Source organism: Camellia sinensis, chromosome 3 (assembly GCF_055761805.1).
Source record: "Camellia sinensis isolate YWXY chromosome 3, ASM5576180v1, whole genome shotgun sequence".
Taxonomy (NCBI): Eukaryota; Viridiplantae; Streptophyta; class Magnoliopsida; order Ericales; family Theaceae; genus Camellia; species Camellia sinensis.
The window spans coordinates 194,472,425-194,486,678 of NC_138963.1; the positions used below are offsets into that span (position 1 = coordinate 194,472,425).

The window sequence follows — 14,254 nt, forward strand, 5'->3', positions numbered from 1 at the left end:
CTAGGTCCTTCTTAGATGGACCTTACTATCCTCTTTCTCAGAGAACGGACCCTTCCAGCCAACAAGAAGGAAGCACATAAAGTCCGGGTTAAGTCAGAGCGGTTTTGGCTCTCTCCATCAGGCCCTTTATACAAGAAGTCTTTCACCGGTCCCTATTTAAAGTGTGTGCACCCAAGCAGCGTGGAAGCCTTCCTATACAAAATTCACGAAGGCACCTGTGACAGTCACATAGGGGGCAGATCTTTGGCCTACCGGGCTATATCGCAAGGATATGGGTGGTTATGCATGCAAGCAGACGCGCGGAAGTATGTTCGCAAATGTGAGAAGTGCCAAAAGTTTGCCTATAAAATCCACCAGCCAGCCAAGGAACTTCTTCCCTTTACCAGCCCTTGGCCCTTTGCGATATGGGGGCTAGATATAGTGGGGCCACTCCCAACGGCGCCAGGCAACTAGAAGTTCTTCATCGCGGCCACAGACTACTTCACCAAATGGGTTGAAGCTGAGCCTTTGGCGACAATCAAGGAGAAAGATGTCAAACGATTTGTCTGGCAGAATGTGGTAACGCGGTTTGGCGTCCCCAAAATTTTGATCTCAGATAACGGTACCTAATTTGACGGCCGCCTATTCAGAGGATTTTGTGAAGACTTGAAGATTGAATTCTTCAATTCTACCCTGGCATACCCACAGTCTAATGGTCAGGCACTAGCATCAAACAAGACCATTCTTGATGGGTTGAAGAAAAGTGTCACGACCCAAACCCGGCCCCATGGGTTTAGCACCGTAACCGGCCAGTAATCCGAGATTACCGAAGGCCTGCAGAACAGTAATACAGTAAAACAGAGTACAGGGCCTGGCGGAAGCCAATACAGTAAATAGATAGTGTCCATTGAGCTGTGACAGTCTGTATGCAAAAAGGCTTTTCATACATTATACAAAAACAGTACAGAACAGTAAGTACAATATTTACAGTCACACAGTACAGGGACCTAATCCCTGTATAACAGTACAGTAAACAGTCAGTCTATACAAAACAGTGAAACAGTACAAAAAGGGGGAAATTCTAAAACACCCCTAAGCCTTAACAGTAGGCTCGGAACCTCGCAGTGAGGCACAAAGGCTGGCTTGACAAAACTGGAGTAACCCTGACGCCTCTAGCTGCGGTCTGGTGCCTGTACACCTACATATATATATGAGCAGTGAGCTAAAGCCCAGTGAATAACATAAAGCGTAAAGGGGTTTAGAATGAATGTCCTTACAGTAATGAAAACAGTTCATTTCAATCAGTAATTCAGTTGCTCAGTACAGTAAACAGTCATATGTGGTACATCCATTAGCATAACAGTAACAGTAGGTCTTAAAAGACCGAACAGTAATGATGGCCATCAGTCAGTAAACAGTAGTGGTTCCACAAGGAAACCGACAGAGATCTCTGTAACAGTAACAGTAACAGTAAACCGTAGGTACTAAGGATGCCACAGTACAGTTCAGAAATAAAGGACATGCATTCATTCAGTAATACCAGTTCAGTAAACAGTTCAGTTCAGTATTCAAAAGATATCAGTTGAACATATCTTTACACAATCGTTACTCACAGAGTTCTGGGCTACAGTATGCTAGAGCGTGTCTCCCCAGTTGCCAACCCTACACAGTTTCACAGGTTGAACACACTAAGCTACACAGTTGGGAAATCTTATAACTTAATCCCTAATTTGCCTTGGTGTGTTCTACAATGATATCCTCATTAAGATGCCTTAAACTAGGCCTAAGAATGCCTAGGATGGAATGAGGATGCAAAAATACACTTAGAAAACATTTTGCATACTTTGCTGAAAATAGGGGCATCGCTCGAGCGAGACCTTCTACGCTCGAGCGTAAGTCCAAAATCAAAGGCTTCGCTCGAGCGAGGAATCCTTCGCTCGAGCGGTCTGCAAAACAGTAAAAGTACTGGATGCTGAAATTTTACGCGCGATCGTCGCTCGATGGTCGCTCGAGCTGAGCCCTGGACAAAGGTGCTCGCTCGAGCGGGGAATCCTTAGCTCGAGCGAGGAAGCCAAATCTGGAATTTCCAGATTTGCCTCCCAAGCTCAAACCAAGCATTCAACCACTCCAAACTCGACCTCTTGGGCTCAAATTCTGGAAAACACCACCAAATTCAATGTATAACAAGATTCAAAGCTCAATTCATGAATTCAAGCCCCAAAGGTGAGTCATTTAAATCCATATTCAAACCCATTTTCAAGAACAACATTCAAACATGTCATGCATGAGTTTTAAACCAAATTAAAGCTCCAAAGCTTGATCAAATGAGCTCATTTCTTTTCAAATCAGATGGAAACATGGTCTATAACAACAATATGAGCATGCATGCACTAATGTCCATGTAATCAACCTCAAAATGCAACAATACCAACATGCATGCAAGAAATGATCTTCAATCCATCAGTAATGGACCAAATCATGGCTTAGCTCTACAAATGAGGCATGAATTGTGCAAGAATGAACTCAAGAACAGCAACAAGAAGATGGATGTCCTACCTTGGGTGTAGAATTAGAGGTGAGGGAGCTCAAATATGCAAATACACTTTCAATTCTTCAAGATTCACAAGCTAAATCAACAAGAACACTTCTCTCCCTCCCTAACTCTCTCTATGGTCGGCAATGAGAGGGGAAAAGGCTGAGGAAATGTTTTGATTCAATGTGTGCAAGGCTCTAGCATCACTAGGTAGTGTGCCACTAAGGGTGGCAATATGGTAAATAAACCGAACTCTTTAATTGGCTTATTTTAATCTAATTTAATCATACCTAATCAGTTTTCAGATAAATATACCATAAAATCACATTAATTACGAGGGTCACGGAACATCAATCGGTTTCTAATTCGGCCGCCGATAAGGCCGTCAATTAGCAGTTTAAACATATAAACATGAACAGATAATCAGACAATCAAACAGATAGAATGCAATTAACTATCATATACTCAGTTAATTCAGATTCCAATTTTACTCAGTTCAATTATCAGTCAGTTATCAGTCATTACCCCTTTCGTTTAACAGTAATCGGTGATTATCGGTAATCAATCAGTCCTTAATCAGTAAACAGTATGAGGGTTGTTACAAAAAGGCTTGAGAAAGCCAAAGGCAAATGGGTCGAGGAACTCCCAAGTGTTCTTTGGGCATACAAAACGACCCCGCGCCGATCAACCGGGGAAACTCCTTTTGCCTTGGCATATGGCATGGAGGCGGTCATCCCTTTGGAAGTTGGTATGCCCACCCTCAGAAGTGAAAGCTTTGAGCCCGAGCTGAACGCTGAAGCCATTGCCCTAGAATTAGACCTAGTGGAAGAACGTCGGGAAACCTACCAACAAGAGCTTTCAAGAAAATACAACAAAACGGTGCACCCCAGACCCTTCAAAGTGGGTGACTGGGTCTTGAGGAAGGTCATGGGCAATACCCTGGTGCCAGGAGAAGGCAAACTAGGGGCAAACTAGGAAGGACCCTACAAGATCACCGGTCTGGCGGGCAAGGGGGCATACCACTTGGAGGACTTGGAGGGAAAAGAAATACCCCGGCCATGGAATGCGGCCAACCTCAAATTGTACTATTTTTAGCATTTGTTTTCTTTTTGTGGAAATGAATTTTTTGCCTTACACTTCAGAATGTAATATTCTTTTTGTCAATATATAGAAGTGTCTCATCTTTGCCTTAGCATTCTGATTGTTGCTTTTTAATTTTGAGATTCTCAACTGAGATGTTTTACTTCGGTTGAAAGAGTTGGTGTTTTGCTCAACTCTAAGATTTCAACCGAGATGTTTTACTTCGGTTGAATAAGTTGGTGTCTTGCTCAACTTTGAGATTCTCAACCGAGATGTTTACTCCGGTTGAATGAGTTGATGTTTTGCTCAACTTTGAGATTCTTAACCGAGATGTTTACTTCGGTTGAATGAGTTGATGTTTTGCTCATCTTTGAAATTTAAACCGAGATGTTTTACTCCGGTTGAACGAGTTGATGTTTTGCTCAACTTTGAAATTAAAACCGAGATGTTTTACTCCGGTTGAACGAGTTGATGTTTTGCTCAACTTTGAGATTCTCAACCGAGATGTTTTACTTCGGTTGAATGAGTTGATATCTTGCTCAACTTTGAGATTCTCAACCGAGATGTTTACTCCGGTTGTATGAGTTTATGTTTTGCCCAACTTTGAGATTTCAGCCGAGATGTTTTACTCTGGTTGACTAGGTTGATTATTTATTCAACTTTTGTGGAGCTTTATTTCGGCTGCCTGAGTTGATGATTTGCTCAACTTTTGTATTTAAACCAAGATGTATTGCTCCGGTTAAAACAGTTGATGATTTACTCAACTTTATGCTTGAAACCAAGATGTCTTTCCGATTAAGTAAGTTAAACAAGATGATTAGTTTGTCCGAGGTATTTTTCGGCTGAAGTTATTTAGCTTGAAGACCGTGCAAACAAATGGAAATTGAACTTTTTCATTGATGTGCAAAATAACTACAAGATGAGGGGCAGATAGCCCGGTTTCATGTTCAGACACAAAAGAAAGAAGACAAAAGAAAACTAAGCTAGGGGGGAAAGGTCAGTGAATTCATCTCCACTTGCCTCCAGGTTGACCGTTGTTGTTTGGTCTTGGGCACCGGTCTCCGTTTGGCCGGGCTGCTCTTGGTGGTTTTCTCCCTCCGCGTTTTCCTCAGCATCTTCACCTCCCTCTTCCTCGGCTTCAACCTGCAACGCACTGAAGACGTCATTGGTGTAGGGCACAAGATAGCTCGGTAGGAAGGCAACTGGAGGGGAGGCGAACACGTCAGTTCCCGATCCCTGGCCGAGCTGTTCACAAGCAGCCTTCCACCCTGCCTTGAAGAAAATATCTTGGGTGGCGCGAACTTGCTTTGTGTAACTCTCCTCAGCCTCAAGGAAACCGGCATTGTTGGCGGCCTTCAGCTCCTCTTCCCTTGATTGTTTCATCGAATCTAGCTCGGCCCGGAGCGCGTCTCTTTCTTTCTCGGCAGATCCATGTTGGCCGAGCAGCCTAGAGTTATCAGAGTTGGCCATCTCTAGTGAAGACTTGGCTCGCTCGAGCTCGATTTGAAGGCTTTCAACCTGGCTGGCAGAGTTAGTTGCCCTCTACCGGAGTCGGTGGATCCTTTCCATCACCAAGTGCTGCTTTTGGATGGCCTGCAAGGAGTAAGTTTGATTAGAATGGAAACCGAGCAAACACTTGTGAAATTCGAATGAAAAATTTAAGATGCTTACCTTGGCCATGGACTTAACCGAGGATTTCACCAACCGGGTGTCTGGCACATGGTCGCTGCCAACCACGTCGCTCGGCAGAAGGTGAGCTTTGGAGAGATCGAAGGCGAGCAGATGCTCCTTGTCGCCTTTGATTGAGGTGTTTGCCGGGATCTCCTTTCCCCGGTGCTTAAGCTGCGGCCTCCATGGCGGAATTGGGTCAGCTGTCACGGCCGGCTGCTCGATGTTGAGCTCCACAACTAGCTCGGCGGAAGGGTCTACGCGAGGCCTTTTGCCAGCCCGGCGGCGGGAGACGCCAATGCAACCACGGTCCCGCTGGGTTGCCCGGCAGCAGGAGAGCGGGTTTGGATGCTCAGTATCTCGATGGAGGTGGCAGTGATGAGGTTTTTGATGCGGCTTCTTTTGGCCATCTATTCTGTCTCGGTCAACCGGATAAATGGCACGTCCGGTAACGTGGGATCGGGAGGTGAAGATAGAGTGCGAAGAAAGTCTGTGACTTTACTCTGGCGTGGAGCTGAATATCTGTATGTCGGAGTGTAACCGAGGAGGTTGTGGCAATCCTGGTTGCAGTAGCGGAGCATGGTTTTGATGGCGACTTCGTTGGGATAACGGTAGTTGGCTTGCAAAGCGTCGATTACTGTAAAGGGAAGAAGGAAAAATGCTAAGTACAGAGCAATGAAATATAGCAAATCAACCGAGCAATTAGCACGGCTTACATGTCTCGCCAAAATTTTTGTTGATATACCAACCCGGCACCTCAGCCGTTTCATAATTGCCGGACACCCAGAAAAAGTCATCGTCATGCAAGTCCTTGTCTAGGGTACCGGTCACTATTTTCTCCTTGCCCGGTCTGATCTTTAAATAGTAAGCGAGGCCATCGCCTGTGTGCCCTAAGGTGTATTGGCAAAGTATCTCGGCCAAACCAAGGTTGGTTCCTAACCGGTTGTTTAGCTCGTGGACCCCGTTGATTATTCTGTAAGTGTTGGTTGAAACTTGGGTTGGAGCTAGCCCGGTACGCCGTAAGAATTCGCAAATAAGCGGGTTGACTGGGAAGCGAAGCCCACCTTCTATGATGGAAAGCATGGTGAAAGGGCACTAGTCAGATCTGTCCCAAGGGATCGTTTCCTCTTCACCGAGCTCTAGGTGGACGTCGTCCGAGATACCGTATTCTTCCCGAAACGCGGCTAGAGCGGCCCGTGTATCGACCAAGAAGCGGTAGCACCCCATGTGTGACCAGCTGGTCTTAGCTCGGCTAAGGTGGTTTGGCAGACTAGTGTTTGATGGCTGCTTGGTCTTTGAAAGCCTCAGTATTTGTTCTGTGGTCTCCTTGGACTCTGCAGTAAAAGGATGGCAGGTGTAAGTGGAAGCGCGGTCGCACAGAATGAGCTTTTAGCTCGGTCATGAAGAGTGCCAGACCACCTCGGACGCAAAGGCAAACCAAGGAGCTCGGTCGCTCAAGCGGACCAGTTGTTAGCCCGATCAAGCGGCCAAGTCCTCTGTCTACCTCGGTTTCTACTAAGGTTTTGGCAAACTTGTAAGTTGCTCGGTCTCAATGTTTTTTGGGATCAAAAGAAGACCTGGAGCCCGGTCCGCTCCAGATCCTCATGTGTTCATGTGTTCATCACTGGGACTGAAGAACATTGAAGAGAATAGGGGCAGGAGAGGGTTTTGGGAGGTATATCCTAAAACCTACGGATTTAGTGCCCTAAAATGTGAAATATCAAATGAAATAGCAATAAAGTGCTCGAAGGACTTACTAGGAAGGGGGTTGAATCTGAGTCTTCACGCACGAACAGAGAAGAGGAACAAGAATGGAGGTTGGAGCTCTGGAACGTCGAAGGATGAAGGGGAGTCACTAAGAGTGAAATGAAGGGGGATATGGCATGTTTGTAGGGGTGAAGAACCGTCAAAAATTTGAATGTGAAGGGACGTGATGATTGGTTGCTCGTGGCCAATGGGCGAGCGACACGTGTCCCTATTAACGGCGGCATCAGTACTGAAGAGACAAGATGGCAAGTCAAGGCGTCGACCGGGCAAGTTTGGAAGCCAATCGTATCAACTAGCCCGGTTGTCGTCTTGCAAATCGAAGACCGAGGAAGGGTCTACCCCGGTCGGATCATGTAATCCCGGTCACGCTTTTGCGGACAGAATTAAGGGGTAATTAAGAGGGAGATTTATGAGCTGGATTGAGCCGCGGTAACGGCTGGGCAGATTATGGGCAGAACATAATTGGGTCGTGGTAGCATGGGCCAGTCTAAAAAGGTTTTGCTTGGTTAAGGCAAAGGGCATGTGTGGACCGAGCTACTTGGCTTCTTGGTGCTGAAACCGGTCTACTGGGAGTGCGGTTGGGCTGTCCGCCCGCCTCTGTGGTTTCTACGGAGACACGCGTTAGCTCGGCAGAAGGGCCGACGGCTAACCTGACCGACCTCTCTCGGGCTCAGCTCGTCGGAATGCGGCCGAGCTCGGTTGTACAGGAGCACGACGAATGGATCATACAGGTATGCCGCGCAGTGCGATCAGGTTAAACCGATGAGGTTCCGCCGATCTGCCGAGCTCCGCCAAGGTACCCTAACAGATTGGTTAGGTGGTGATTGCTGGATTTGTGCTGACTGATGAGATAGTAGCACCACGTGTCGAGAGACTAATGGGAGTAGATTTGGGGCGCAGAAGGTATATAAGCATGTCTGCGCCCCCCATGCTGAGACAAATGATCATTTGGTGAGAAAAACACTTACACTCAACTCTCATTTCTCTCTCTCTACCTGAGCGTGTGCTAACTTGACCGTCGGAGGGGTTTTCTGGCCACACACCGCCGAGTAGCTCACCGCTGTTGTGTTCGCAGGGCGATCGGACAGACAAAGAATTTGGAAGAAAGGAGTACGGGCTTGCCGGAAAATTATTCCCCGTACAGTATTTGTTTATTTTTGTTAAATAAAAGAGACAACTTTTTTTAAAATTATTAAATTCAACAAAAAAAATGATATTTTTAACATTTTATATATAATTATATTGAGTTTAATAACTAATACATATATATGTTTTTATCAATTTCACTTAACAAAATAAATGAATAATTAAGATTGAAAATAAAATTAAAAATTCACAATTTATTTTGTTACAAAAGTTAAATCACTATAATTTTTTTTGTAATAATTTCCTATTTCATATATAAAAAGGGGTTGATCATCACAAAAAAATAAAAGAAAATTACAAATACATTCTTGAAATTTGCTTAAAAGACGAATTGATTATAATTTTAGAATTATAAATAATTGATTGTTATAATTTTTTATTTAATATAATTAAATTTTTTTAACTACTCTATTATATAATAATAAAATAAAATAAATTATTAATTAAAATATGTTTTTACAATCTACTTTTTAAACAAACATCAGTTGTGTGTTTATAACTTACTCGAAAAATAAAAACACTTAAAATAAAATTTTAATAAAAATAGGATAAATTACACTAACACCCCCCCTAAGGTTTCTGTTTAATATAGATTCTCTCCTCATGTTTGAAAAATTACATTCTCCTTCATGAGGTTTGTAATCTCATTACAAATTACCCCCTGAATTATTGATGCCATACCTTAAAATTTTCTAAATGACCATTTTGCATTTTTTTCCCTACCATTTATTCTTCTTATCATCATGACTACATTTTATAATTTTTTATTATTAAATTTTACCTGAACATATTCTTATTGGGTGATGATATACAAACATAAATTTTATATAAAATTTTTAAACACAATAATATAACTAAATGGTGACTTTTCACTTTAAAACAAAAACACCTATAAACATTATTTATATTTACAACATCACTATTACAATATTTTTATGATATTTTTTTGTATAATTTTTTATATATGAATAGAAATTTTCATTTTTATTTCTACCATCGTTTTTATTTCTCATCTATTCACCAACATTTATTACAGTATTACCAAACACCGTCATTCACATTTATTACAATATTATTAAATTTTTGAATTTTTTTTTTATTTTCACAAAATATTATACTTCTTAAGTATATCTAGGTGTATCTAAAAAATATTTATAAAAAAAAAATTGCTTAAAATATTTTTAAAAATCAGTAAAAATAAAAAAAAATTAATTTTTTGTATAAGTTAAATCAAATAAAATGATTGTTATTTCTATTGAAATGACATGAACAAAATATCAGTATTATTTTATTATTTTATATGTATAAAGGCTAATGGGTAAATGTAATTTTTCAAATGTGAGGAAGAATCTGTATTAAACAGAAACCTCAAGGGGTATTAGTGTAATTTACCCATAAAAACATGGAAGAGGGGTGGCTGTTGTGCCAAGGGCATAGCAATAACTATTTTGCCTCAATTTGAAATTTATTATGAGCTTATTTTTATGATCCGAACCGTTCTATTGCAGGACTCATCAAATACTTCAAGGATATAAAAAATTAAATTGATCGGATATTAGTAATCATGTGATCAGATTGCCTATTTTTTATACTATTTTAAAAGAAAAAAAAGATTGTTTATTTTTTATTTTTTTATAATAAATGTAATCCGATCACATAGTTACTGATATCCAATCAATATAATTTTTGACATACTTAAGTAGGGATGAGCAGCGGATATTTCGATCCGCCTAAATTAAACCGATCTGTCGCATTTTGGACGGATGGATGATGACGAACGGATGGTTGAAGATTAATTTTTTTCAATTTGCCTAGTTTTGAATGGATGACAGATTTGAGATTCATTCGGCCGCAATCGAACTATCAAACCGCGAGAACCCCTAATAATTTATAAGATTTTGTGTTTTCAATTTGTTTAGATATTCTATTTTTATTTTCGATTGAAAAAGAGATAAAATATTTTGTTCTGTTTTTAATTTTAGAAATCCTTTTATCAAATGACAGGTGTTAATATTTGATATTTTTGTGTAGAAAATATAAGGTTTAATTTTTTTATTTTTTTAAAAAATCAAATTAAATAATTTTTGAATATAAAAAAATAATAAAATAATTTTGATAATACATAATTTTTTTATATGTATTTATTATTAATATTTAATAATTTACTTAATAATTTTTTAATTATATTAAGTTAAATTATTATTTAAAAAAAATATTATTTTTATAAAATTTATAAAAATTTAAACCATCAAACTAACTTACATCCATCGGCTAATAGATGGTATATTAAAAATTTTGTCGCCACAACCAAACTAGAAACCCACCTAAGTTAAAGTATTCAATGAATATTATCAAATAAACTATTCGAATCATAAAAATAAGTGCTTAATAAACCTCAAAAGAGGCACAACAGTTGGCACAGCAGCGATAGTGCTACGCGTTATTAACCCAGCAAGAAACATCTCGGAAATTCCATGCTCGTAGACTTATGGAACAGAGCAAATTTGCACTTGTAAATTCTCTCACATCACTCGGCTTTCTCTAATCAAACCTTTTAGTTAGAGCTTTTTTATTATCAATGGAGTCTCTGGTTTTGGCTCCTCTTCTCCGAGTAGTCTTCGAAAAATTAGCCTCCCCAATCCTCAGCAAATTCCAATCCCACACTGAATTCAACAAAGAGATGAAGAAGCTCCAGGACCGTTGGCTCACCATTCAAGCCGTCATCGAAGACGCCGAAGAGCGACAACTCAGAGACGCCAAGGTCAAGCTCTGGCTCAAGAAGCTCAAAGACGTCGCTTACGACGCCGACGACTTGCTCGACTCGATCACCGCTCAAGCTCTTCGAAACAACAACAACAACAACAACAAGGTATGGAATTTCTCTGTCAAACCCATTTTCAATCGATTGAAGATGTCCCGAGATTTGAGGGATATTCGAGAGAGATTAGATGAGATTGCCAGAGACATTTCTGATTTTCAATTGAGAGATGTTTTCATTCATAGACGAATTGATACAACTGGAGATAGATTAGAAACAGGGCCTTACGTTAATGAATCTGAGGTTTTTGGTAGAGAAGATGATGTTGAGACGATTGTTGAAATGCTATTATCATCATCATCATCATTGTCTTCTTCTTCTTCTAAATTCAATCAAAGTAGGGATCAGATGGTTTCAGTAATTTCGATTGTGGGCATGGGTGGGATAGGTAAGACAACCCTAGCTCAATTGGCTTACAATGATGAAAGGGTTATGAGCCATTTCGATCTTAGGATTTGGGTTTCGGTCAATAATACATTTAGCTTCAATGTGAGGAAGGTAATCACCAATATATTGGATTATGCGACTAGGGTCAAATGTGAATCCTCGCAATTGGGTGTGCTGCAATCTTCCTTGCAGGAATCGCTGCGTGGCAAGAGGTATTTGCTCGTGTTGGACGATCTGTGGAACCAAAATTTACACGAGTGGGAGAAGCTGAGAAACCCGTTAACGAGGAGGGCCACGGATGGGAGTAAAATCATAGTAACTACTAGGAACAATGTTGTTGCTGATGTAATGAGCACCACCCTCCCATACACTTTGGAAGCTCTAACGGACGAAGACTGTTGGAATTTATTCAAGCAACAATCTTTTTATGAGGGAGAAGAGACAAGTTATCCGAATTTGGTATCGATTGGTAGACAGATAGTTAATAAGTGTAGAGGTGTGCCCTTGGCCGCCAAGGTCCTTGGCACGCTCATGCGCTTCAAAAGAGACGAAAGCGAGTGGTTATACGTGCAAGAGAGTGAACTTTCAGATTTGTGTGACCATAGTATTTTGCCTATCCTAAGACTGAGCTACAATCACTTGCCACCATATCTAAAACGTTGCTTTGAGTATTGTGCGGTATTTCCCAAAGGCTATGAGATAAACAAGGAGAAGTTGATTCATCAGTGGATTGCGGAAGGCTTGATTCAATCACCCGGGGATGGGATTTCCAGTAAAAAGATGGAGGACACTGGCAATGATTATTTCAAAGATTTATTGTCGATGTCTTTCTTCCAAGTTGTTAGAGAAGGTGATGACGGTGATATAACTGAGTTTAAAATGCATGATCTTATTCATGATCTTGCAAAACATATAACTAGAAATGAAATCTTGATTATGCGGCACAATCATCCACCGTTACTATCTTGGGCTAATCATGCACAAATTCGTCACGTATCAGTGGAGGGCAATTTTAACTCGCTTTTGCTTCTGGGAGCCTCATTTGGTGCAAAGAAATTGCGTTCTCTCAATTTATTGACTCCAGGTGATGACTCTGGGAAAGCCCTTCCTACTTTAATTCCACACCTCAGGCATTTGAGAGTGCTTAATTTAAGTGAATGTGGCATTAAATTGATCCATAAGTCCATTGGTGACTTGATGCTATTGAGATATCTGGACCTCTCCAACACTACTCTTCAAAGACTACCCGAATCTGTTTGCCACCTCTGCAATTTGCAGACGCTGAACTTATTAGGTTGTAAAGATCTTGTGGAGTTGCCAAGTGGAACGTCAAATTTGATTAACCTGAGACATCTGAATATGAAGGACTGTGTGAGACTCATGAGCATGCCAGACCACCTTGGAAAGTTAAGGAACCTTCAAACACTGCCAATCTTCATCATTGGGCACACGTTAGAGAAAAGCCTTTTCCAACTCGTGCATCTGGAGCTTCGGGGTGAGTTACAAATTAAGCGCTTGGAGAACGTGGGAAAAATTGTAACGGATCTATGCTTAGTGAACAAGCAACTTCACTCACTGTCACTATCATGGGGAAATGACAATGAAGGAAATTTGGACCATCATTCATCGGGCCACATTGTTGAAGAATGTAGCAGTAATGTCGAGAATATGATCAGATGTCTTCAACCAAACTCGAATTTAAAAAAGTTGTCTCTAAAGGAATACTCGGGTATGATGTTTCCACAATGGATGAACCATGCCACACTCCCAAACTTGACAAAGTTGGTCCTTATCAACTGCAGAGGATGCAAAAATCTTCCATCTCTTGGCCAACTTCAGTTTCTCAAGGTTCTAACCATGCAAGGAATGGATTCGGTGGGGAAAATTGGTGGCAATTTCTATGGTAAAGAAAGCAGAAATCGATCTTTTCCATCGTTAAATGAACTAACCCTAATAGATTTCCCTGAATTGGGAACATGGGAAAGCATGGATTCAACAGAAGCATTCCTTTGTTTGTACAGACTAACCATCATCAAATGCCCAAAGTTGACAAACATGCCGCGCTTTCCATCTCTTTTTCATTTGGAGTTGCGGGAATGCAATGCACCTATATTGGGGTCCGCCGCAGAGCTGGACTCACTTTCCAGCCTTGTTATAGACACCTTCCCAGAGCTACTCTCCATACCAGAAGCATTGTTCCAAAACAATTTATTTCTTACTTCTTTAACAGTAAGCTCTTGTCCCCAACTCCGCTCACTGCATCCAAGATTTGCTGTCTTTGCTGCCCTAAAATCATTGACCATCCACGGATGTCATGAACTAGAAACTTCGCTGCATGAATTGCTACAATTGACGTGTTTGGAGAACTTGGAGATTGTGGAGTGCCCTTGTCTTGACTCTTTGCCAGAGAAAAGCTTTAGAGGCCTGAAATCACTTCAGTCATTGCACATTAAGAATTCGTAAATCTACATTTAGATTTGTAACAATTTGAGACTGCAAATCTTTATGGAACACCTCACGGCACTGGAGCTCTCGACAGTTGTGCGCTGTCCTAATCTGGTTTATCTACCAGATAGTCTGCACTGGATCATCAGCATTGTGGCAGAGACAGGACATGGTCCCCGGGTCTTCAAGTAGAAGCAAATAAATTCAGCTTCTATTCATGATCGACTGGGTAAGTCAGTTCAGTCCTTAGTTTTAATATTAATTTTTTGCTTTGAAAGTAACATTGCACAATTGGATGTGTGCTGTATTCCATATAAGTTGTCAGTCTGTTCTTCAAAGAAAATGAACAATCAGATTCCATTTTCCAGAATTTAAACTTTTTATTAAAGGTTTTGTTGAGGAATGCTCATGGCTTGGGCTTCACAGCAATG

General features: G+C 41.0%; 1 protein-coding gene across 1 annotated transcript; it reads left to right on the top strand.

The window, feature by feature from the left end:
- Positions 1-10,751: 10,751 nt before the first annotated feature.
- LOC145822132 (putative disease resistance protein RGA3) lies at positions 10,752-13,841 on the top strand. The gene has a single exon (XM_082918731.1). It carries the CDS (start codon positions 10,752-10,754, stop codon positions 13,839-13,841), a length of 3,090 nt encoding a protein of 1,029 aa, XP_082774857.1.
- The last annotated feature ends 413 nt before the right edge of the window (positions 13,842-14,254 follow it).